The 24045-nt window shown below is 38.1% G+C and overlaps 2 protein-coding genes across 4 annotated transcripts in view; one reads left to right on the top strand and one right to left on the bottom strand.

Moving 5' to 3' along the window:
• Positions 1-788: 788 nt before the first annotated feature.
• On the bottom strand, positions 789-13812 carry LOC109050967 (proton myo-inositol cotransporter-like). Of its 3 annotated transcripts, none has more exons than XM_042753603.1 (11): positions 13678-13812; positions 12259-12747; positions 12020-12179; positions 8155-8360; positions 7686-7794; positions 5549-5712; positions 5336-5456; positions 5054-5179; positions 4263-4381; positions 4030-4182; positions 789-1770 (listed from the first exon to the last, which is right to left on the bottom strand). In XM_042753603.1, exons 2-11 carry the CDS (start codon positions 12719-12721, stop codon positions 1556-1558), a joined length of 1836 nt encoding a protein of 611 aa, XP_042609537.1. In that variant the 5' UTR covers positions 12722-12747; positions 13678-13812; the 3' UTR covers positions 789-1555. The 3 variants fall into 3 exon arrangements, with proteins under 3 accessions (XP_042609537.1, XP_042609538.1, XP_042609539.1); XM_042753604.1 differs by having other exon boundaries at positions 12259-12744; positions 13678-13808; XM_042753605.1 differs by lacking the exon at positions 13678-13812 and having other exon boundaries at positions 12259-12516; positions 12603-12743.
• Positions 13813-14042: 230 nt separating this feature from the next.
• LOC109050968 (leucine-rich repeat serine/threonine-protein kinase 2-like) overlaps positions 14043-24045 on the top strand; it is a 49747-nt gene continuing 39744 nt past the window's right edge. Inside the window, 11 exon segments of the mRNA XM_042753642.1 lie at positions 14043-14178; positions 14362-14441; positions 15158-15255; positions 20286-20374; positions 20800-20937; positions 21040-21174; positions 21271-21402; positions 21504-21623; positions 22740-22909; positions 23013-23086; positions 23320-23426. Of these exon segments, the coding sequence (XP_042609576.1) occupies positions 14043-14178; positions 14362-14441; positions 15158-15255; positions 20286-20374; positions 20800-20937; positions 21040-21174; positions 21271-21402; positions 21504-21623; positions 22740-22909; positions 23013-23086; positions 23320-23426 (1279 nt within the window).

Raw genomic sequence — 24045 nt, 5'->3', positions numbered from 1 at the left:
AAATGCATTATAATATTAAAAGGTTTGTTTGTTATGTGTTTTAATGCATTATACTTTTTAAAGGTGTAGCAATGAATAGATAAGTATTAGAATTGATCATAACTGTGGATACAATTATACATAAAATCATGAAATGTATTGTAAGGTTCATTATAAGGCGGAAAGTGTTACCAAATAAAAACATCACAAATACCATAAAAATCTGTTTAGTGCTCGTGCTGTATCTGATGCAGTGGTGTTATGTGCTCTCGTGTGGTAACACTTTGATTTTCACCAGACATTACAATATAATAGAACTGGTTTATTTAATCTACATTCAACTCAAGCATGTTTTACAGGACGAAGGGAAGATCTTTCCACAGTAAGGGGGTCTGGGCAGTGTACTGAAGTAAAAACAGCCCAGTTCTGCTCAGTGCTGCTAACAGAGGTGAAAGAGTTCTTGACCTCCTGCCAAACTGCAGTGTCCAGTTACTCGCTCTCACGTTACCAGAGACACACACTCAAGTACAGTACAAAGGACACTTTCTAGCAGTGTACAGTACACTTCAGTTCAGCTCACCTTTGAGACACACTAGACGCTAATCCAGTGTCGTTTGTGACAAAACCAATTCATTTACACACACACACACACACACACAATGATTTTTCTTCTCCTGCTTCCTAATCTAGTGCTGTGTGTACCCAGTGCTCTGCTCTGGGCTAAATGAGGGGTACAGAGGTCAAAGAGGGTCAGATCGGGACAAGACTGAACGGAGCCGAGACCACCGAACTCTACAAGAGACTGACACCACCATTCAGAAACATTTATTCATCTGAAAATGTACAAATACAGCATTTATCAGCAGCAACTTCAACGTCATAGAGTCTTCTCAGGGACAATAGTTAAATATTGAAATGGCTAAACTGCCTCAATGATTGACTGAGTATTATACTGAGAACACCAGAAGCCAAAGTAACAAGTTGTAACCTACTTTTGAAAATGAGAACAGAATGAATCTGCACACAGAAGAAAAAAAAAGAACTGGGTAGAAACTTTTGATTTGAAACAATTAGTTTGAATCAAATTTCAATGAATACAAAGAAACAGCACGTAACACACCCAATTAAACACAACTAGTGCCGTCAAAGGATTAATCGCATCCAAAATATGTTTACAAAATATATATGTGTGTACTGTGTACTGTATATTTATTACATAATTATAAATACACACACACACATTAGTTTTAATATATAATAAAGTTTAATAAAGTTTATGCACATGGCTCACACTCCAGAGCACTAACTCGGATAACAATCTCACTTCCTGTTCTCATGGATCCAGACAGCCTTCACTTAAGCAAACGGCGCATTTGCCTATAACACTACTCATCTGTACATGTGCAAATATGATCATCGTAGAAATATCTGATGATATCTTGATGCTTATCAAGCATCAATGTACTGTATTCAAATTGACACAATTGCGGTTTTAAAACATGAGTCAACTAGAACGTTGAATCTCTGGAACGGGAACCATAGCGTCCCTCACACCAGGAATCATCTTCATCAGTGTCTATTCATCATCAGTAACGTCTTCATCAGAGCGGTAGTTTCCTCCGTTTACCCGGGTGTACGGAACGCTCTGACTGCCGCCGGCTCCACAGCTGCACAGCTGTCTCCCGAACAGAGACTCGATCTCCTCCAGACGCAGACCCTTGGTCTCCGGCAGACAGCCCACCACAAACACAAAGCCCAGCAGAGCCAGACCGGAGTACAGGAAGAACGCACCTGGACAAAGGAGACATTTACACTGAAATTTTCTCATTTTCTCTAAACACATTTCAGCAATAGTCACCATACAAGTAAAGATCACAATATGATCATTTACAACACAACAGTAAAACCGAAAGTAGGGCTGGACAATATATCGAACAATATGATCATGTGCATCTCATCAAGCCGGTTCCGTGATTAGCAGGTAAATCCCCATCACCTGATTTTCAAATGGAGCTGCAGTTAATACACAGAGCCGTAGTTCACTGAGAAGCTACGCTATATCGAGTTCATTATTGAAGATGAATCGCCTTTGATAATGAACTCGATATAGCGTAGCTTGTCAGTAAACTACGGCTCTGTGTATTAACTGCAGCTCCATTTGAAAGCAGGTGAAGAGGATTTACCGCTAATCATGGAACCGGCTTTACTGACGAGATGCACATGATCATATCGTTCGATATATTGTCCAGCCCTAATTCAAAGTCAATAACCTGCTAAAACCAGCCTAAGCTGGTCTTAGCTGGATTAAAATGGAAATAGCTGGCTTTAGCTGATTGGTTGGTTTGACTCCCAGCCTGGCCAGCTAAAGAAATGGTCAAAACCCTCTAAAACCAGCCTGCAAACCAGTTATGACCAGGCTGGAAGTCCAGCTAAAATCAGCTTAGCCTGGTTTTTCAGCTTAGGCTTTTTTCCCCTGCAGAGAAGTATAATTACTACAATTAGGGTAAGTGATTTCAACAAGCGCCTAAACCTATGTATTAAACTTTGGTGAGAGTACAGCATCGTTTGTGCTATGGTTATAAATTATCCAAGAACAACGACCTAAAACACCCTAGCAACCCCAAAACAACACCCTATTAACCACTCAGAACACCCAAGGAACAACAGAACACCTAGCAATTCCCATGCAACTGCAACTGCAAAGCAAGAAGCAAGCAACAGCCTGAACACATTATCAACAGCATAGCAACTACTCAGAACCACCTAGCAACTGCATGACAACAACTTTGCAAAGCCCAACCCCAAAGCAACACCCTAGTAAGTAACCAGCCAAACACTCTAGCAACCACATTATAGCACCACATGACCAAGCACTCAAGAGCACTCAAGCAACAATCCAGAACAACCTAGAAAACTGCATGACAGCATGCATGTAACACCTTAGTAACCACCTAACTATAACACCCTAGCAACCGCATAATAACTCCCTAGCAACCACAAAGCAACATGCTAGCAATCCCCCAAACAATCATCAACCTTGCAACTGCATGACAACATGTTTATAAACAGTCATAACACCTTAATAACCTTAAGTGCCTTACAAACACACAGGACACCCTAGCAATGACAAAATAATGCCCTAGCAACCTCCTAAGCCAACCCAGCAACCACATAACAACATACATTCAAGCAACCCTAACAATGCCCTGGAAACCACACAGAATACCCCAAGCAACCACCCAGTTTAAAAACTGCATAACAGCGCACCAAAACAACAACAACAACAAAAACACCCTCAAAACACCTTAGTAACAACGGGTCTAGAATAGCCTAGCAACTCCCCTAGCAACTACAGAGCAACCAAAAAAAACTGCATAGCAACAGATACCTAACACCTTAGCAACCGCCCAACAACAGCCTAGCAACCACATAATTCCCTAGCAACTGCAAAGCGACATTAAATAATCATGAACACCCATCAACTGCTTAGCTAACTAGAACAATGTCACCTGCAAAGCAACACTCTAGAAACAAACCCAAACAACCTATCGACTGCACAGCTAGCTAGAACAACCTAGTAGCTGTATAACACGTTTATAAACACTCAGAACATCTTAAAACCTTATAAAATCCATGACAAACACAAAGGACACCCTAGCAACGACAAAATAATGCTCTAGCACCAAGAGCACCCAAACCACCAACCCAGCAATCACATAATAACACACATTCAAGCACCACTAGCAATGCCCTGGAAACCACACAAAACATCCAATCTACAACCCAGAACAATATAGAAAACTGCATAGCAACATACACCAAACACCTTAGCAACTGCCCAACAACAACAACCTAGCAACCACATAACAACTCCCTAGCAACCGCAAAGCAACACGCAAAGCACCTGAACACCCATCAACTGCATAGCAACTACCCAGAACAACCTAGCAACTGCATAGCAACCACCTAGTGATTTTAGCTGCTGATGGAATCTGTATAGCACATAAACACTGTTATAGTGTTGTGGGTCGTGTGTGTACTGTGATGTACCGTAGTATGTCAGGTACTGGGCCACATGGAGGAAGGTCAGGGACACAAGGACGTTACAGATCCAGTTGACCCCGGCAGAGCAGGCGTTCCCTGTACTCCGAGCCCACAGCGGATAGATCTCAGAGTTCACCGTCCACGGCATAGGACCCATACCTGCTCCAACACACAACCTGACATCAGGCTTTATGATCACTAATGGCTACTTTAAGCTACAATGAACTGAGAAAACTCACCTGGAGCAAAGAAGGCCAGATATAGAACGAGACCCAGCAGAACAATCCAGGAGTAAGATGTTGGGCAGTAGTTATAGGCCCAGAATACACCTAGACTCTCCTGCGTGCCATTGGAACACCTCAATAAGACAAGACTTTTAGGTTAACATTTACATTTAGTTAAAATTTGTAATTAATCATATGCAAAGAAGTGCACTGTAGCATACTTTAAAAAATAGTTAAAATGCTATAGTATGGAAATTGACAGCTAGCTGTTGAAATGGGCAAATTCAAAATACTGGAGAGAGTTGTTTCTCCTGCCACCTCCTCCTCTGATTCAACACTCATGAGGGTTGCCAGATTGAGGACATGTTACAGGAACAAGCGCAAATGACAATGGAAGGCAACGAACCTTTGTTCTTTGCTGGCTTCCATGGCCACAATACGCTGTGTTTTCCAACAACTGGCAACCCGGGGTGTCTAAATATTGTAAGACTAAATTGACACTCCAAAACATTCTAACACGGAACACACATTTCAAAGCAGAATAACTGGATATAGTATTATTTTTCAGGGAAACAAGTATGTGAACATGTTTCCTAAATATCTGAAAACATATTATGGTAATTTTATGCTTTAGTACAGTTGAAATATTCCATACAGAGCCTTTAAATGCAATTATTTGAACTTAAGAGTATTTTTACCTTCTTAATTAGGACTTGTCATGGGTTTAAATATATTTATAATTGTACATTTGCAAGTACACTTTTTTTTTCACAAGGCTGGAGACTGTCATACAGTAGAGGTATTACCTTCCCGCTGCAGCCGCTTCAGTGTTTGCCGTGTCCACAGGCATGCATGACGACTCAACCACGGCTGTGCCATTCTTCCCATAACAGAAACCACAATCTGGATTCAACATGCAGGATTCACAGAACCTTTAATGTACAGGCAGAAAAACAAACTCCAGTCACAGTAGTAATCTGAGGTTATCTTCAAATATATTGTACTGTATTTTATTTTTCTTATTTGCACAGACCTTATTCTGGTACAATCCAAAAGGTCAATCTAGTCTACTACAAAGCAAAACTCACCCATATGTAATGCAGGTGGAGTTGTGGAGGGAGGGGTCATTGGGGTGAAAGGTCACGGGTGGAGAGGCCTGAGCCGAGAGCAGGAAACCCGCAGCGAGAACCATCAGACTTGCAGCAGTACCTGAGTAATTCACAGCACACGTTACAATATTACTGTACATACTTCAGTCTGTTAGTAAGGACCCGTGTCTATGGCTGTGTTTGAGTCTTTACCTAGTATGCTGCCCAGAGTCAACTTCCTACGGCCCACCCTCTCCACGAGCCACACGCCTACTAGAGTAAACAGGAAGTTGGTGAAGGCTGTGGCAGCAGCCAGCCAGATGGCCATCTGATCATCCTGTACTCCCGACATCTGCAGTATGGTGGCGCTGTAGTACCTGCAGCATTCAGAGAGATCATTCATTCCCTTAAAATACACAGTACTGTTATATAATTGGTTATTGGAGTCCTAGGTAATGTTCAGAAGGGCTCCCAGTGCTACCACACTACCCCTGCTGTGTCCGCAGTGTGGATAATGTGCACAGGATGCATTCTACTTTTGAAAGTTTACACTGTTGCATATTTTTTCACATACTATTCTGAAATGACAAGGCAGTATACTACGGAAGCTTGAAACTTTTAATTTTATAATTCTGACTTTTTCTCAGAATTATGGATTAATGCGTCATAATTGCAAGTTTTAATTGAGGTCACATCTTGCAATTCTGTTTTTTTTTTTTTTTTCCCAAGGTATTTGTTAGTCGCAAGTAACTGACTTTATCATAACTCTGACATTTTTCTTGCAATTATGTGTTTGTATCATGCATTTGAGTTTTTTCTTACAGTTCTGAAAACTGACAGAAAAAAAGTTAGAACTGTGAGAATGTGTTTACATCTCGCAATTCTGTTTTTGTTTCCACTACGGAATAAAAAAATAAAAACGGTAATTGCGACTTTTTCCCCACAATTCTGACCTTTTTCTCACAATTATTAGTTCTGACTTTTCTTCTCAGAATTGCGGGTTAATATGTCACAATCGCAAGTTCTAAACTCACAATTGAGTTCACATCTTACAAATCAGTTTTTTTTAGTCAGGTATTTATATAAAGCGCTATACAAATAAACTTGAATTGGACTGAATTGAATATTTGCGTGTCACAGTGTAAATGCAGCTTCTTTTTTTTCTTATGATCCAGACTTTTTTCCTTGCAATTATGAGTTTGTATCTTGGAATTCTTACAATTATGACAACTAAAAAATTCAACACAGAAAAAATATAAAGGTAATTGCAACTTTTTTTCAACTATGGTTGGTTTCAAAGGAAAAAAAATATTTTCATTTTCTGGCTTACGGTTCAAAAGTTATTAACATAAACATGAGTGCAACTGTGGACAAGTGGTGGCGCTAGAGAGTTTGAGTTAGAGACTCCAAATTTGCTATTGTGATTTTTCTCACTGTCCTCTATCAGTGCGCCAAATTTCACAACTTTCCCGCAAGCATTTCTATGGGCTTAGACTTGTGGCGGAAGAAGAGGAAGAAGAAAATCACGCTAAAGGATACAATAGGTGCTTAAGCACCTTCGGTGCTTTGCCCCTAATATCGTTAACTAGTGATGGACTGATTGGATTTTTTTTGGCCGATGCTAATAATGATTTTAACAAACAATTACTGTCTGATTAAATTTTATTAAATTTATAAAATATGGCTAATAATCTGTTTGCACACTGGAATATTTTTCTATGCACTTTTTACTGTCCATTGCACTAGAGCAAATAATGTTCATATGGTCATAGTTTCTGCTTATAGTGTATATACAATTATTACATAATCCATCTGTATAGTATGTTCACAGTGCACCTGTCTGTATATCATGCTGATAGTATTTAAAAATCTGTAAATTATGTCCATAGTACTGCCTTATTTGTATATTTATTGTACATTTGTAACATATTGTAGACACTGTATATCCTGTACTTCTGGTTAGATGATAACTGCATTTTGTTGCCTTGTACCTTACATGTGAAATGACAATAAAGTTGAATCTAATCTAAATCTAATCTAATCTAATAAATATTGACAGCCGATATATCGGGGCATCTCCAATGATAGCTATACCACTTTTAGAACAATTCTTCAGCTGATGAATGAAAAAAAATACTGAAATCCAACCAGAATCCATCCTGCTTTAAAGAGCTACAGCATTTAAAATAACAAAAGTTATAACGGCAGCAGTTATAATAAAGAGAATGTTATTGTGCCGTGTTGTGGACACTAGTATAATTATCGCTGAAGTTATTGTTCTTGGTGTGAAGGGGTCTTTAGTCATATTACCAGGGAGTCAAATGGCCTCGAATGCGCTCTAGTAACCTACATGACCGTGTTGATTCCCGAGAGCTGCTGGAACATCTGTAGGCCACAACCCACGATCAGAGCTCGCCGTGCTGGAGCGAACGTCAGGATACGCCACAACACTGGACCCTCTAGAAGATAATCAGTCAATCAGTGAAAATTATACCATCATTTTACACAAACATCATACAGTTTTGACAACTTAATTTCTAGTCAGTTACGATAACTTGATTAGGTTTTATAAAAAATAATTTGGATTCCAGTTCATCAATGACAAATTTCCTTGCAAAAGGACAATAAAGAACAATAATGTTGTTGTTTTTTCAAGGTTGAATCACTTTATTGTATTTCTCATTTCTGAGTTGCTTATATAACCCTCTGCTAAATTAACACAAATGTAAGCAATTCCCTCAAAAAAAAGCTGAAATCTGATATCACTATGTCCTAGAAAACGCTATTTGAAATATTCCCAGGTTTCTGGATGATCTCACCTCCAGCATCAATCTTCTCCTCCTCAATGCTGCTCCGTATGCTTTCATACTCTTCATCCACATTTACACTGCCACGGATTCGACTGAGCACCAGCCGAGCATTCTGGGTATCTCCTTTCTGCAGGAGCCAGCGAGGACTCTCCGGGAGGAAGAGGAACCCCAGGAACTGCAGCGCAGCAGGAACAACTGACAAACCCAACATATACCTATACATGAACACAAAAATGATTACAAAAACCAGGTTCTTATGAAACACTTTTCTATCTCATTTTTTCTCTCACATTCAAATTCTCGACTTTTCCTGTAGAATGTCTCAATATGACAATTTTTCTTTATTTATTTTTATAATATGTGACCCTGGAGCACCGAAGCAGGTTTTTTGGTCCATTGTCACATAGTTTTATATAATCGTTTTATACATATTTAGGTATAAGTAATATGCGTGTATCTAATAGGGCTGTCAAAATGGGTGAAAAACTAAATACGAATGTTTTACTAAAATATTATCAAAATTCGAATTATATTTTTGCATTTTGCGACATAATTATAATTGGTTTATAAAAATTATTTTAAACACTATGCACTTTTTTCACAGATAGTCATGTTATCTTATGCTTTTAATAAACGTGCATTAGTAATATTTTGCTCGAAACGCAAAATATTATTAATGCACGTTTATTAAAAGCATAAGATAACATGACTATCTGTGAAAAAGTGCATAATGTCTAAAATAATTTTTATAAACCAATTATAATTATGTTGCTTAAACAACAATAAACAAAACAGCAGCATGTATGTATGTATGCATAGTTTAATACAAAGGGCAGAAAGTCAATCACACAGAGTACATTTTTCATTTAAAAACATGAGTTGCAGTGGGATGGGGAAAAAACCCACCATAAAGTCTCAATATATTTTTTTCAAAGTTAACTTGCAGTGTTTCTTCTACCATTATATTAGGGGTAGGGCTGCACGATTAATCGAATGTGATCGTCATATGCGCATTTTGTTAATAAAGCCAGTTCTGTAATCAGCAGGAAATCATCATCACGTACTTTCAGATGGAGCAGCATTTACTACACAGAGCCGTAGTTCTCTGACAAGTTACAAAAAAAAAGAAAACAAAACACCACGATTTTACTGCGTGATTATGAAATCGAAGAAATCGTTCGCGATTAATTACAGCTGTTTAATAGCTTCTCAGTGAACTACGGCTCTGTGTAGTAAATGCTGCTCCATCTGAAAGCATGTGAAAATACCACATTTAACATATTTTTACTCCAAACTCAAATCATAACATCAGTCGAGTGTTTGAAATACATCCTTCTGTGAGATGATGTGGCTTTTTACACAGAACAAGGCACGCAACATATTTCATAGTATTCTAACTGTGCCTTCACACCGCCGCCGTCGAGAGCGTCAAAAATCGTTCTGGCCGCCCTGCTAACAACGCTGTAGGAAGATTTGTGGACGCTCTGACGTAGATCGAATGCTTATCTTGTATTTAAAAGGGGTGCAAAGCAAACAAGCTTGTTGATCTTGTGCAGACTAACCACAATGAGAGTAATGTTATAAGTTAAACTCATTAAATATTGTTGTGGATGAAGTATTAAGATCCTTTACCTAATAATGTATAAAGAACTGTAAAAATACTCTGATGCAAGTAAACGTCCCGCATTGAAAATGTTACTTAAGTAAATATAATCAAGTATAAACATTACTTAATGTAAGTATAATCAGGGAAATTTGTTTAAAAGTAAACTGGGACTACTGTACTATTATTTATTATATCATTAGATTATAATTCCTATAACGTTACTGCACATCAGCAACTCACCAGAATAATGAACAATTTCAGACACCTTGGTCCATGTATCATTTTTTTTTTATTTAAAAAAAACTCAATTTTGCTTGGGAACTAATGTAGTTGGAACCAAAGTTTAGGCTGTGTTCTCTGGAATCCTCTGAAGCAGTGGACTCCTACATTCCTAATTGGTTGCCGCCGAACAAGTTGCTCTGATTTCAACTCCCCTTGACACTCTCAACGTCCAAGTCGCACCGCACCGTTGCTCAATGCCTGCTCACATTTAAAATGAATGACTTCCGGCCACTTTGTCGCTATGGGCGGTGGTGGTGTGAACGCACAGAAAGGCATGGCATTATAAATATATTTTATTTTAATGAAAAATTATATATCTCGTATGCCACTGATGAGGCTGCCTCCTTAACGCACACTAGGGCTGGACCAGAATATTTGATTATCGAATATTCGTTCGGTGGGTTGGCATTCGATTTTCAATTTTGATATTCGAATAATCTTTTTTTTTTTTTCTCAACAACTGGCATCCCCAGCGAAACAGTTCTCATTCGGCTTGAATATGAATCTCATGAGTGAACGTCATGATGCAGCTCATCTGGAAGAGAAGACAGAAATGCCGCAGACCTCAGCTGTGTGGGAGCACTTTAAATTGAGTGAGGACGAGACAAAGGCAGTGTGCCAAATATGCGACTTGAAACTTGCGTGCACTTAATTTGATTGGAAAATACTTGCAATTAGCCCACTGCAATCATAAAAAAAGTTAACTGGATGAACGGTTCTCGACTTAATAAAAATGCAAACAGACACATAGAGATTCCTGCCTTTATTACGTGTCTACACATACGCAACAGCTAAAGTCTGTCTACAAAGCGACCGTTGAAAATCATTTGAAATTTGTGTCAGTACGTCATAAATAGAACACAGCAGCAGTTTACTGTTGGGAATTTATCACGCCGCGTGGCATCCGGTGTAGAGAACATAATAGGTTCTATTGTATTTTGTCACGGGTGTCGCAAGGTGTTGAGAAAAGAATATGTTTAGCCCCCTCCCTCTGAAGCTTTGAATATTCGGTGTTGATTACTGCAGAAGCTTCGAAGCTCAAAAAATGGTATTCGGACCAGCCCTAACTCACATCCTAAAATTTGAATGCAATGTTTTTGCATTCGAATGTGGATTTTTATTTTAAATTTGACGAATATTCGAAATTCTGTTTTTTTTTTTTTGTTTGACAGCCCCTAGTATGTGATATATGCAATATATTTATATTGCTATATAGTAGTTGCCAGGGTATTATTATGCAGTAGCTGATGTGTTCTGACAATTTCTGTTGTTTTAATATTTTATACATATTATATACATATTATTGAATATACTGTATATTAAACGCAGTCACTCAGAAAAGTGATAGCACCAGCGTTTTTATTGTTAACTAAAACTAAAACAATTAGGATTGTTTTTGTTAACTGAAATAATGCTGAAATAAAGTAAAATATAAACAGATTAAAATTATAAGTTAGATAAAAACTTTAATTAAAATTAGAAATGATGCTTTGAAAAAAAAGGAATATTTAAGTAATAAAAAAACACAAAAAAATAAAAAAATACAAAAAAAAAAAAACATATAAAAAAACAAAAAAACAAAAAACACAAAATACAAAAAAATTAAAAAAAAAAAGAATAAAAAAAAAAAACTATTTCAAAATATCAATAAATGCAATATGTTAAAAATAACACCGTAACACATCTCTCCCCAAGCAGCAAGAGCCACTGGATTCACTGTATAGTTTGTAATAATATTGACTACTTATTAAATATTATTTGCATATATTTTATTTAATGCTAAATTATTAATTAAATTATTAATTTATTTTTATGTTTAATTAATACAACTTTTTTTTATTACAAATTGTATTGGGTTTCAGGGAGCATCAGTGAAAACAATTCAGACCTCTTGGGTGGCAAACATATAACAGTAGCACAATAAAATCATAAAAAAAGGAAAAAAAATTTTTTTTATAAAGACAGATTTAAGAGGTAAAACTTCACCTCCAGCCATCATGGGGCAGGTAGCTAAAGGCCCCGTCCACCACGCTAGCTACGAACTGCCCACCGGTGATAAACAGAGTGTTAATAGTGACCAGCTGACCTCGGAGTTCAGAAGGTGAAACCTCAGCGATGTAGACGGGCACGGTCATAGATGCAATTCCTAAAAAATACACACGGGACAAACAAAAACGATAAGGCACACAAACTGAGCTCAGATAGTTTTACTATATATAACTTACCTATCCCGAGCCCAACCGTAAGCCTCCCACACAGAAGAACCTCTTTGTTGTGTGCGATGCTCAGGATGATTCCTCCAGCAGAGAAGATGAAGCTAGCGAGCAGTATGCAGATTCTCCGGCCGTAAAGTCCGTTGAGATACCCTCCAGCCAGAGAGGAAACGGCCGCGGCGCCAACAGTGATGGACACCAGCAGCTCCTGCCACAGAGAGCTGAGGTTCATCTCCCTCTTGAGCAGGAGCATGGCTCCAGACACCACTCCTGTGTCGTAGCCAAACAGAAATCCACCCAGAGCCGAGAAAAAAGCCAGGGTGTAGACGAAACATGGAGAGCCGTGCTGGACTGACCGCTTCTGACGTGTGGACGTGGGCGAGTCATGTTCTTGGTTGTCGGCCTGGACATCAGACGGCGTCTTTATCAAGCTCCTCTCGTCCTCAACTCTCCTGTCAACTATCAGCTCCTCCATTCTCTGCAGCTTATGCACATTGTCTCCTAAATCCCAAAGGAAACACTTTGAGATCATAACATGATCAACATTAACAAAAGCCATGTAACCCATCCCAGCATTGCAACACACCTTAAACCTTAACAGGGAAACATCTACAAATCATTCTTTAAATGACTAGAGATCTTCATGAGGGATTCATTTATAACACATGTACTGTACAGCAAATTCAGATCTCAAAATCAGATTTTTGTGGGAAATACCATACAAACACTAGGTTTTTGTGTGATTCGCAATGATTCTCTTGGATCAATTCAAGGTAATGACTCAGTTGAACCGATTCGCTTGTTTGTTCGTGAAGCACACGTTTTGCATTATCTGTACAGCGTATTTTAACATATCGTGGTGGAATACAGTGTTTTTAACACATAAACACACGATTAAATGCCACACGGCGGACTTTCGTAAACTGAGCACAATGAACCAGTGAATCACTTTTGGATTCGGTTCGCTGAAGAGAACCATTCGAACGAACCGATTCGCTGAAATGAATTAGACTTTTCGGGTCCACGCCACAAACCCCAAATAAAAGAGTCTCTACGCTGCGCCTGCAAGCTAGCAAAATTACTTCATTCAGTGTGTCGTACAGTGTAAAATGTTTCATCGTCTGTAAACGCAGCGATATCTCGAGCTTCTAACGTTATATAGGCTATGCATGTATTAACTACAACAAAATAGCCTACATCGAAATTAAAAAGTGTCGCGAAATACATTTTACGTTTAGATGAATGATTTTGAAAGCTGTATTTATAATACTGACTTATAAAACATGAAAATGCACAACTTCCTATATGCACACATCTACTGTAGCAACAGCTAACGCTTTTAAAAATGAACAATATACGTGTCTCGTTACCTATGCACGTGAATGGCTTGAAATAGGTATGTTTGCGTTCTCCTTTTGTGACCTAACTTACCAGAAAGACGCTTTTCTCTGTGCCTTTGCTTTGACAAGGCACTCAGTCCTGCTTCTCTTGTTTTCACTCTGTTGTGCTGGAACAGGAAGTTTGGGAATTCTCGCAGTCATATGATTCATAACGCAGCGCCGATCTACAGCCGCGAGCATGCTTTTCACCGCCGATAATGAAATCGGGAACTAAAGCCTAGTCATTTCAGTCTTTACTCTATCATAACTCATATGTTCCGCTTTGCATAAATATGGCAGAGGAGCTCGCGCGCTGTGAATCAGATGATGACCTGAAACAGCAACACTGTGTCCACATGGTCAGTGAGTATCAGAAGCTGGTTTAAACATCTGTTTGGTGTCAGATAGTAGAAGATCATGGCTGATAAAGAGGAGCTAGGGGTCAGGCTGAAGAAGCTGCTGGTGAGGTTGAATCTTCAAGAGGGCAAGCAGTTGGGCACCATGGTCCAGATCATACAGGACCTCCTGTTCCTGTCCCATACGGATCACTGTGGTGAGTTATGAGCGCTGAAAGAGAAACTGTGTAGCCTGTGCTTTGTTAACATTTCTGATGCATGTCTTAATATATTCATAGACAGCTATGCACACGTTCAGAATGGACCCCCCTCTGTGTGCCTTTCCCAGTGGGACATCTGCTGGGATATTTTTAGATTTGTGTGCTTCTTTTGTCCTGCAGTTGAGCTGTTTTCTGATCAGAATGTCCACATGCCTCTGATGCTGGTGCTGTCATCGCATTTCAACTGCAAAGTTCAGCAGGTAGTCAGCAGGTTTTGCCATTCGACTTTCTTTATACTGTGGAACGGAAAAGAGATATTTAGAAGAATGTCCATGCTGTTCGTTTCCATATAATGAACATGAATAGGGACTGAGACAATGCTCCAAAATAATAAAAAAAGCACCTTTAAAATACCATGTGCATGTCTGTGCACAGTTCATGAATTTAAGTCATGATTCATTGAAGAGCCCATGTGTACTTGGGCACACTCTTAAAAATAAAGGATTTAATAACAAAGTTATTTAAGTTCCACAAACAAACTTTAATTGAACAGTTTTTATAAGAACCATTCAGTGTGAAGAACATTTAAAATCACCATAAAAATCTAAAGAACCTTTATTTTTATTTTTTTAACTATAAAGAACATTTTTGTGAAATAAAAAGGTTCTGTGGCTGTTAAAGGATCTTAATGGAAGCACACGGTTTCATTTTAAGAGTGCATGTTCAAATGTTAAAAATCATCTTTGAAATCAATGTTAATTATTCGTTATAAATTATTAAAATAAAAAATTGATTAAATATATGAAAAATAATATTTATATGTATATCAAAATAATATAAACATTCTATATTATTCAAAAATATTATTTATTTATTTATTTCTGTTAGATCTTTTCTGCTGTAAATTTAATTTCAGTGCTTTATTCACTAAGAAAGTGATTTGGGATCCAGTAAAAGGCTTTTGTTTTAATCACAGGTAGGCTGGTCTCTGCTGTGTCGTCTGATGGAGATCTGTCCCAACACTCTGGATAGTCTGGCCAACCCTGATGAATACGAGTTTACTGAGGTGCACAAGTGAGTCTGGACTATTTCTATGAGCTTGCATGGGCTCCTGTTTATATAGTATAGTACACTCAACTTTTGTATACAGTATATGCTGGTTAAGATGATGGTGTTTGACTAGGACGATTCATGCATATATAAATAAATTGTAAAGCAATTCAGTTCAGTTTATTTCTATAGCACTTTTCACATTATATTCTAAAGAAAGAGTGCATTTGAAAAACTCTCTAGATGTTAAAGTATAAGAAGCAATCTTGGGTGGAACAGATACTCCTTGAGGAATTCTGGGCTGGCACATATTAAACAAATAAGTAAACAAATTTATGCAAAGTATTCATGCGCACACATAGGCACATGCTATTTAGCTGCACAGTACTGATGGCAGCTTTTAATAATCTGGTTGAATTCTAATGTTTTATTCTTATACAATATATTGTATTATTATTATAAATATTATAGAAATCCATGTGAAATGGCAATAATAAAGATGCAGGCACAACGGCTGGATCTGAGTTTGACAGGTGCTTGTAAACGTTGGAATGGAAAATATAAATGCATATAAAGAAATAAAAAGATGTTAGTGGAAGAAAGGCATATGTAAAGAAAAAATGGAAAGGAAAATAGTTAGGAAGCCTTAGAGGGGCCATTCAAGAAAATACTGGTTTTAGCTGTGTTTACCACTGCAAATAGTTTAGTAGAAAAAATTAACATTGCACAGAGAACCAGTGTGCTGATGACAATATGGGACACATAAGATCATACATTATATGTAGATCTAGTTAGAACTTTAGCTGCTGCTTTTTAAAGAAGCTGCAATACAGTGTATTTATGAATGAATCCAGACAAAAGTGTATTGTAATACATCAAGTCTCTGCTCAAATGTTCTGCTTGGAAACAGTGTTATATGACCTAAAAATTTCAGAGGAGGAAGAATGTAGAGATAATCATATCACCTAAAGTGGATGGTGATGGCGCCACACACGGCTGCTTCAGTGCTTGGCTCTTCAGTGTTTGTACTGTTTTTGTTCGTTTTTCCCGTTCTTTGTTTCTCAAACATGATCAGTTTCACCAGGGATGAACTGCTGAACATTCGGCAGAACACACAACAAAATCTTTTACCGGATTTCAATTATTCTGACATTTTACTGAACGTTGTTGTCGGCGGAGCAGCGGCGCTGATCAAATGCTTCAGGACGCGCGGACGGGGGAAGGACGAAATCCTTCTGCTTTCCCAGACAAATAAAGATTTCTTACACTCTGGTGCTCTGTGTTTCATGGAAACCTGGCTGAATGACGCCTTTCCAGACAGAGCGCTCCATCTGACGGACTTTCAGCTGTTTAGAGCTGCTCTTTGTTAACTGCAAGCCGTTCTATTTGCCGCGGGAATTTCACTCGTTCATTCTTGTGAGTGTTTACATCCCTCCGCAAGCACACGTGAGCCTGGCTTTACAGAAACTCGCTGACCAGATCACAGAGACAGAACAACAACACCCGGTTTAATCATTTTTTGGGGACTTTAATAAAGCCAATCTCTTCCGTGAACTGCCAAAATACAGACAGAATGTTACATGTCCCACCAGAGACAGTAACATACTAGATCACTGATACACAGCAATAAAAGATGCGTATCACTCTGTTCCACAAGCAGCTTTGGGGCTGTCTGATCACTGCCTGGTTCTTCTTATACCAACCTACAGGCAAAAACTTAAATCTGCTAAACCTGTAGTAAAGACCTGTTTAAAAGCCTGTTTCGACCTCACTGATTGAATGTTTTTGAAGCTGCTACCACCGATCTGGACGAACTCACAGAGACTGTAACATCCTATATTAGTTTGTGTGAAGATATATGCATTCTTACCAGGACTTATTTAAGATTCAACAATGATAAGCCATGGTTTACAGCAAAACTCAGACATCTTCGTCAGGCCAAAGAGGATGCCTACAGAAATGGGGACAGAGTCTTGTATAATCAGGCCAGGAACACACTGAACAAAGAGATTAGAGTGGCTAAAAGCACTACTCTAAAAAGTTGGAAGATCAGTTCATTTCCAATGACTCAACTTCAGTGTGGAAAGGGCTGAGAGCCATTACCAACTACAAGACACCACTCCCCTGCACTGAGGCAAATCAACGACTTGCTAACGACCTGAATGAGTTTTATTGTAGATTTGAAACCCCCCACAACCATTCTGATCATCTCTCTACACAACCGTTAACACCTCCTGCAATCCCCCTCTCCACACCTCCTGCTCTTCAAATCAGTGAGGATGATGTGTGCCAGGTCTTCAGGAAGAACAAAATTAGAAAAGCACCAGGCCCAGATGGTGTTACACCAGCCTGTCTGAAAACCTGTGCTGACCAGCTGGCCCCCATCTTTTCACAGATCTTCAACAGATCTCTGGAGTTGTGTGAAGTGCCTTCCTGCTTCAAACGCTCCACCATCATCCCCATTCCAAAGAAACCCAAGATAACAGGACTTAACGACTACAGACCTGTGGCTCTAATGTCTGTCGTCATGAAGTCATTTGAAAAACTGATTCTGGCTTATCTCAAGGACATCACTGGACCCTCTGCAGTTGGTATACCGAACAAACAGGTCCGTGGATGATGCAATCAACATGGGATTGCACTTCATCCTGCAACATCTGGACAAAACAGGGACTTATGTGAGGATCCTGTTTGTGGACTTTAGTTCGGCTTTCAACACCATCATCCCAACAGCCCTCCAGACCAAAATGACACAGCTCTCTGTTCCTAGCTCCATCTGTCAGTGGAGCACCAGCTTTCTGACAGATAGGCAACAGCTAGTGAGATTGGGATAAATTCATGTCAAACAGCCGCTCCACCAACACTGGTGCCCCTCAGGGATGTGTTCTCTCCCCACTGCTCTTCTCCCTCTACACCAACGACTGCACCTCAAAAGACCCCTCTGTCAAGCTCCTGAAGTTTGCAGACGACACTACAGTCATTGGCCTCATCCAGGACGGCGACGAGTCTGCTTACAGACAAGAGGTTGAGCAGCTGGCTGTCTGCTGCAGTCTTAACAACCGGGAGCTGAACACGTTTAAAACAGTGGAGATGATCGTGGACTTCAGGAGAAACCCCCCTGCACTCCCCCCACTCACCATCATGAACAGCACTGTGGCTGCAGTGGAGTCATTCAGATTCCTGGGAACCACCATCTCCCAGGACCTGAAGTGGGACAATCACATTGACTCCATTGTTAAAAAGACCCAACAAAGGTTGTACTTCCTTTGCCAGCTGAGGAAGTTTAACCTGCCACAGGAGCTGCTGAAACAGTTCTACTCAGCCGTCATTGAGTCTGTCCTGTGTACTTTAATAACTGTCTGGTTTGGTTCAGCTATGAAATCAGACATCAAAAGACTACAGAGAACGGTTCGGACTGCTGAAAGAATTATTGGTGCTCCCCTGCCCACCCTTCAAGAACTGTATACATCCAGAGTGAGGAAAAGGGCTCAGAAAATCACTCTGGATCCCTCACATCCAAGTTACCCCCTTTTTGAACTTTTGCCATCTGGCCGGCGCTTCAGAGCCTCAAATACCAGGACAGTCAGGCACAAGAACAGTTCCTTCCCCCAGGCAATCTACCTCATGAACAGTTAAATGTTCACCACTTATGCAATAAAAATGTGCAATATCCTTTTATTTATTTGTCACCCCTCCATCCTAGTACATCCCTGCTTCTCACTCTATTCTATTCCATTATAATCTGTAGCACAACTGTTCATACAATTTATTTAGTTTCCGATTAATTTTGCTATATATATATATATATATATATATATATTTATACAAAAAAAAAATTTTTTAATATAAAATATAAAAAAATATATATATATATATATTATATATACAGTGTGTGTGTGTATATATATATATATATATATATATATATATACATATATATATATATATATATATATATATATATATATATTTGTCTGTGTGTTGTTGATGTCTCTGTGTACTGGAAGCTTATGTCACTAAAACAAATTCCTTGTATGCGCAAGCATACTTGGCTTGGCAATAAAGCTCTTTCTGATTCTGATTCTAAAGGGAGCATGTACAAGGAAACAAGGGCTCAGGACCGAACCCTGTGGTCTACCATAGTATTATATGGCAAAGGTTTTCAATTAAAATTAAAACAGGTCCTATTTCTGTGTTTCCTTCCCAGCAGAGTTCCAGTCAGTACCTTTTCTGAATATTTATACATTTCCACAGCAGTACTTTGTTTAAAGGGGTCTTATTATACTCTTTTACAAAGTCTTGATTTTGTTTTGGGGGTGTACTAGAACAGGCTCTCATATGAGGTTGTTCGAAAAGCACATTATTTTTCAGATATTTTACATTATTGTGTGTTGTGATTGGCAGCACTCGGCGCCTGATCGGGAAATGTCACACCCCTAATCATAGCCGCCTGCTGCAAGCTTTAGTGTAAATACTGCATCAAAATCAAATCAATTTAAGCATGATTTAACCCGGATGATTGTAACCACTCTAAGTTCGTCTGCCTTGGGAAAGTTGGCGTGTTTCCGACATAGTGATAACACTCGTTGCCTTCTCTAGTGTAGCTCAATCAGGTCTTGTCCCATTCGTCGAAATTTGTGATATCACAAATCCCGGAAAATATGCACTGTAGTCCAAATGAGTCGTTCATTGTAGTTTTTGTAGAGCTTTGTAACTCTGCAAATCTTTTCTAGGCTCAAACAGCAACATTACAGACTAACTGAAGTTAGAAAAACCATAAAAGCACCCCTTTAATAATAATGAAAGAAGGATCCAAACCAGGCTGAAACTTTAAATAATTGATAGAAATGTTTTAAATATTTAATTATCTTCTTTTTGAAAGTTTTGAAAGCCAAGCTTTATAACCATAAAAAAACCTGAAGTTGTTTGTTGTTTGTAATACATCATGTTGTCTGAGATACTGCAACTGATTTTTGTTGAAATTCTTACAGAAAATTGATTGCTGCTATCCATGTCCAGCAGGTTTATGCAAGTGTTTGCATGTTTGTTCACAGGCAGATTCTTAAGGTGCTTTCAATGTATCGTAATGACTCCAAGATGATGATGGTGGGCCTGAGAGCTCTGGCTCTCCTACTGAAGTCAGGTAAGACTTGCTTTTAAATAATGTTTATATGTACTGACTATACAGCCATTATGGTGCATTGGGTCTGAAAGCATTTTTTTCCAATTCATTTGATCTCTGTAGGGATTTAAAAAAAAGTTATTTCATAAAAAATTGAACCAAACTAGTTAACAAGGAAACAATACTGTGTACCTAACATATTTTATAAGGCAACAAACTACTGCACTGCAAAGGACATAATCAATTAAGAAATGACAGTGCAATATACTAATATGGATATTGAGAAAGCATCTCATACATTCAAGTCTTCTTATTATGAGTAGTCCACATTCCCCTTACACAAACCCAATTATGATTATGGTTAGATAAGCATGTGTCATTTCACTTGAGGTGCATTTTTCTGCTTTTCTTGAAGTGAAACTGTTTTGTTTTTTTATCTCGTTCAGATGAGATTGTGATGCAGGTTCTAGATGAGGAGGAAGTGGACGTGTTCTCCGTTGTTCTGGAGGCCATGGGGTCATTTAATGACAAAGAAGAGGTTCAGCTACAGGGATGTGCTGCTTTACAACTACTGCTGCAAACAGGTAACAGTGATTTGTTACAAATTTCCTTTGAGTTGGTACTAGTGATAGTGATGCTTTCCTTAGCAAACCCCACTTATGTTAATTTCTGTGCTTGATTGTTAGTTTCTGATGCTCATCTGGTGGAGTTCATTGAGAACAAGGACCATGAGGTGGTTTTGGATGCGCTCAGGCGGTTCATGGACAGTGACAGTGTGGTACTGCAAGCTCTGAGGGTCCTCATACCACTGGCTGCTCCAGGTATAACACACTTGGAATTACAAAATATATAAAATGTTACTATTAAACTCTATTATTACAAACAGTATTAAATAAACTACTCTTTCTTGAGTCTAGCCAGCAATATTGAGATTCTGATGTCCAAACCCATTAAATGCTACAGTCTGCTGTGTCAGGCTATGGACATGTGGCTCGACTCGGAGCCCATACAGGAGACCGGATGCCGTTTGTTACTGAAATTCACATCAGGTGAGGCCAGGTCAAAGGTCATGATGAAGCAATGTTGTTCTCAGAACTTTAAGAAAGTGGTTTATTTTTTGAGTTATGTTATGTCTGTTGGCATTTAACAGAGAGTTACTGTAACATACTGGTGCTGAATGGTGTCCATAAGGTGGCGCTGAAAGCGTGTGTCTCTTATCCTGAGAATGCCACAGTGCAGACCACTGCCCTCTCCTGCCTGAGCGCACTCGGTGAGTCAATATGGACACGGAAATGAACAAGATAGTGCAGTATCAGTTGAGAACCTGGCTCTCCACTGAATCCCTTAGAGCCCATATTTAAGGTGGAGTGCATTTTTTTTTTTTTTTTTATAATTGTTATTCGTCATAAAATGAAAATGACTGACAGAGCCAACTGGGCACTTTAAGTGAGCAGTCCATGTCCATTTTGACTTCCTCAGAAGGCCAAAAGTGCCTTCTGCAGATGTTGGGAATGTTTTGCTTGGAGGATTCAGAGTGGCTGGGCAAAAGTGCTCATTCTTCAGAGTAGTTCTCCAAGGCTGCATTCATTTGATAAAAAATACAGTAAACGGTAGTATTTTGAAATATTATTACAATTTAAAATAACATTTTCTTAAACTGTTATTTATTCCTGTGATCAAAGCTGAATTTTCAGCATCATTACTCCAGTCTTCAGTGTCACATGATCCTTCAGGAATCATTCTAATATGCTGATTTGCTGCTCAATTTTTTTTTCTGATTATTACAAAATAATATTATTTTGTTAAAATACCATTCAAAAGTTTGGGGTGAGATTAAAAAAGAAGAGGAAAATAATACTTTTATTTAGTAAGGATGCATTAAATTGATCAAAAGTCCCAGTAAAGACATTTATAATGTTACAAAAAAAAAAAAATCATATAAAAGGTAAAACAAATATACTGAGCATCAAAAAACTGTTTTCAGCATTGATACTAATAAGAACCATAATTAATAACAGAGTGCCAATAATAATTGAGCACCCAATTAGCAAATTAAATCGATTTCTGAAGGATCATGTGACACTGAGTACTGGAGTAATGATGCTGAAAATACAGCTTTACATCAAACTGCATTTTTATATATATTACAATACAAATTCATTATTTTAAAATGTGATATTTTAATCCTTTTACAGTTTTTATCAGTAAATAAATGCAGCCTTGATGAGAATAAGAGATTTTTATTTTTTTTAATATATATAATTTTTTTCCCACTGTATTATAAATAACCTATTTCACAATCGTGATTTGTCAACACTGGCATGTTTTTTTTTTTTTTTTTGGCTCCATACAGTACAGTACTAATGTTTTTGTTGTTGTTTCTCAGCGGAGTGTATTGTACAGAATGAAGGGCTGGACAAAGAGTGGAACGAGGAGGACGAGGCGAAACAGAAAGTTCTGGTGAAGAGAGAAGCCACTCAAGGAGAGGAAATGCTTATCTGGAGAGAGGCCTGTTATTCTGCTTTAGAGAGACATGCTGAGGATGCTGCAGTGCAGGTGATACATTACATGTTTTAGCCTGCAATACGGACAAGATCTTATCATCTCATTCTTTTGCTTTTACTATAGTGAATAACTTTCTCTCCCATTATCCAATCAGGAAGCTGCATGTTGGGCTTTAAACAGCTTGCTGCTTCATTACCACTCATTCAACCATGTGGAACTGGAAGGAAGGTTAGCATTCCTTCATATTCTGTGCTGTGTCATATATTTTGTCCGAAAGTCCTCTTAAAATTAGAGATCGAGTGACTTCTGTTATGATTGGCTAACCTCTGCATACTAGCGCAGTCAAAACTGTCATCAACAGGCAGTTCGGGTCGCTGAATACTGAATATGCAATGATATTTAAATGTGGATCAGGTTGTGATGTCATACCTATGAATACCTGGTCTGTTTCTGTCCCACAGGCCTCCTCTTCATTCTCTCATCATGGCTGCCATGCTTTTGCATTCATCTAATGTGGAGGTTTTCCAAGCTGCTTCCTGTACACTACGCACACTAATACAGCACTACAGTAAGTTCAGCTCTTCTTCAGTCATAGATATGTACAGAGAGTTTGTAAACTACATTTTAATAATCTTTTGTCAAGCTTAAAAAAAGTAGCCTACATGTTGACTAACATATTAAAGCACATGTACAATTAGGTAATATATTTTAAATGTACAAAATTGCAACTGCATCAATTCAGTTAAGTATATTTTAGTATATTTTAGTCTACCAAAAATACTTGTTGGTGCTTTCAGCAGTGCACTTCAACCATATAATTCTATTCAATTCTAATTCTAATTCTATTCTACTTTTGAACTACACTGTATTTTTTTTTTTTTATATATATGTGTATATATATATATATATATTTTTTTTTTTTTTTTTGCAGTGTAGTTCAAAAGTAGAATAGAATTAGAATTAGAATTAGAATTGAATAGAATATATATATATATATATATATATATATATATATATATATATATATATATATATTGTGTTGTTTTCTAGTACACATATCTAAACATTCTTGAATCAATATAAATGTACTTGAGAAGCAAAATGACTCAAGATATTAAGTCTTTTGCTTCTCAAGTAAATTCAAGAATGTGTAGATATTTGTACCAGAAAACAACACAACAATATTA

Source organism: Cyprinus carpio, chromosome B25 (genome assembly GCF_018340385.1).
Source record: "Cyprinus carpio isolate SPL01 chromosome B25, ASM1834038v1, whole genome shotgun sequence".
Classification (NCBI taxonomy): Eukaryota; Metazoa; Chordata; class Actinopteri; order Cypriniformes; family Cyprinidae; genus Cyprinus; species Cyprinus carpio.
This window is presented reverse-complemented; position numbering and strand designations above follow the sequence as displayed.

What these genes read in the sequence shown, in the direction of transcription:
- LOC109050967 (XM_042753603.1), bottom strand. Translation starts at nt 12,721, where the DNA reads ATGGAGGAGCTGATAGTTGACAGGAGAGTTGAGGACGAGAGGAGCTTG. An exon ending in CTGCCCCATGATGGCTGGAG is followed by an intron (nt 8,361 to 12,019) that starts GTGAAGTTTTAC and finishes GTTCATGTATAG; the next exon opens with GTATATGTTGGGTTTGTCAG. An exon ending in CCAGTACCTGACATACTACG is followed by an intron (nt 1,771 to 4,029) that starts GTACATCACAGT and finishes TCCTTTGTCCAG; the next exon opens with GTGCGTTCTTCCTGTACTCC.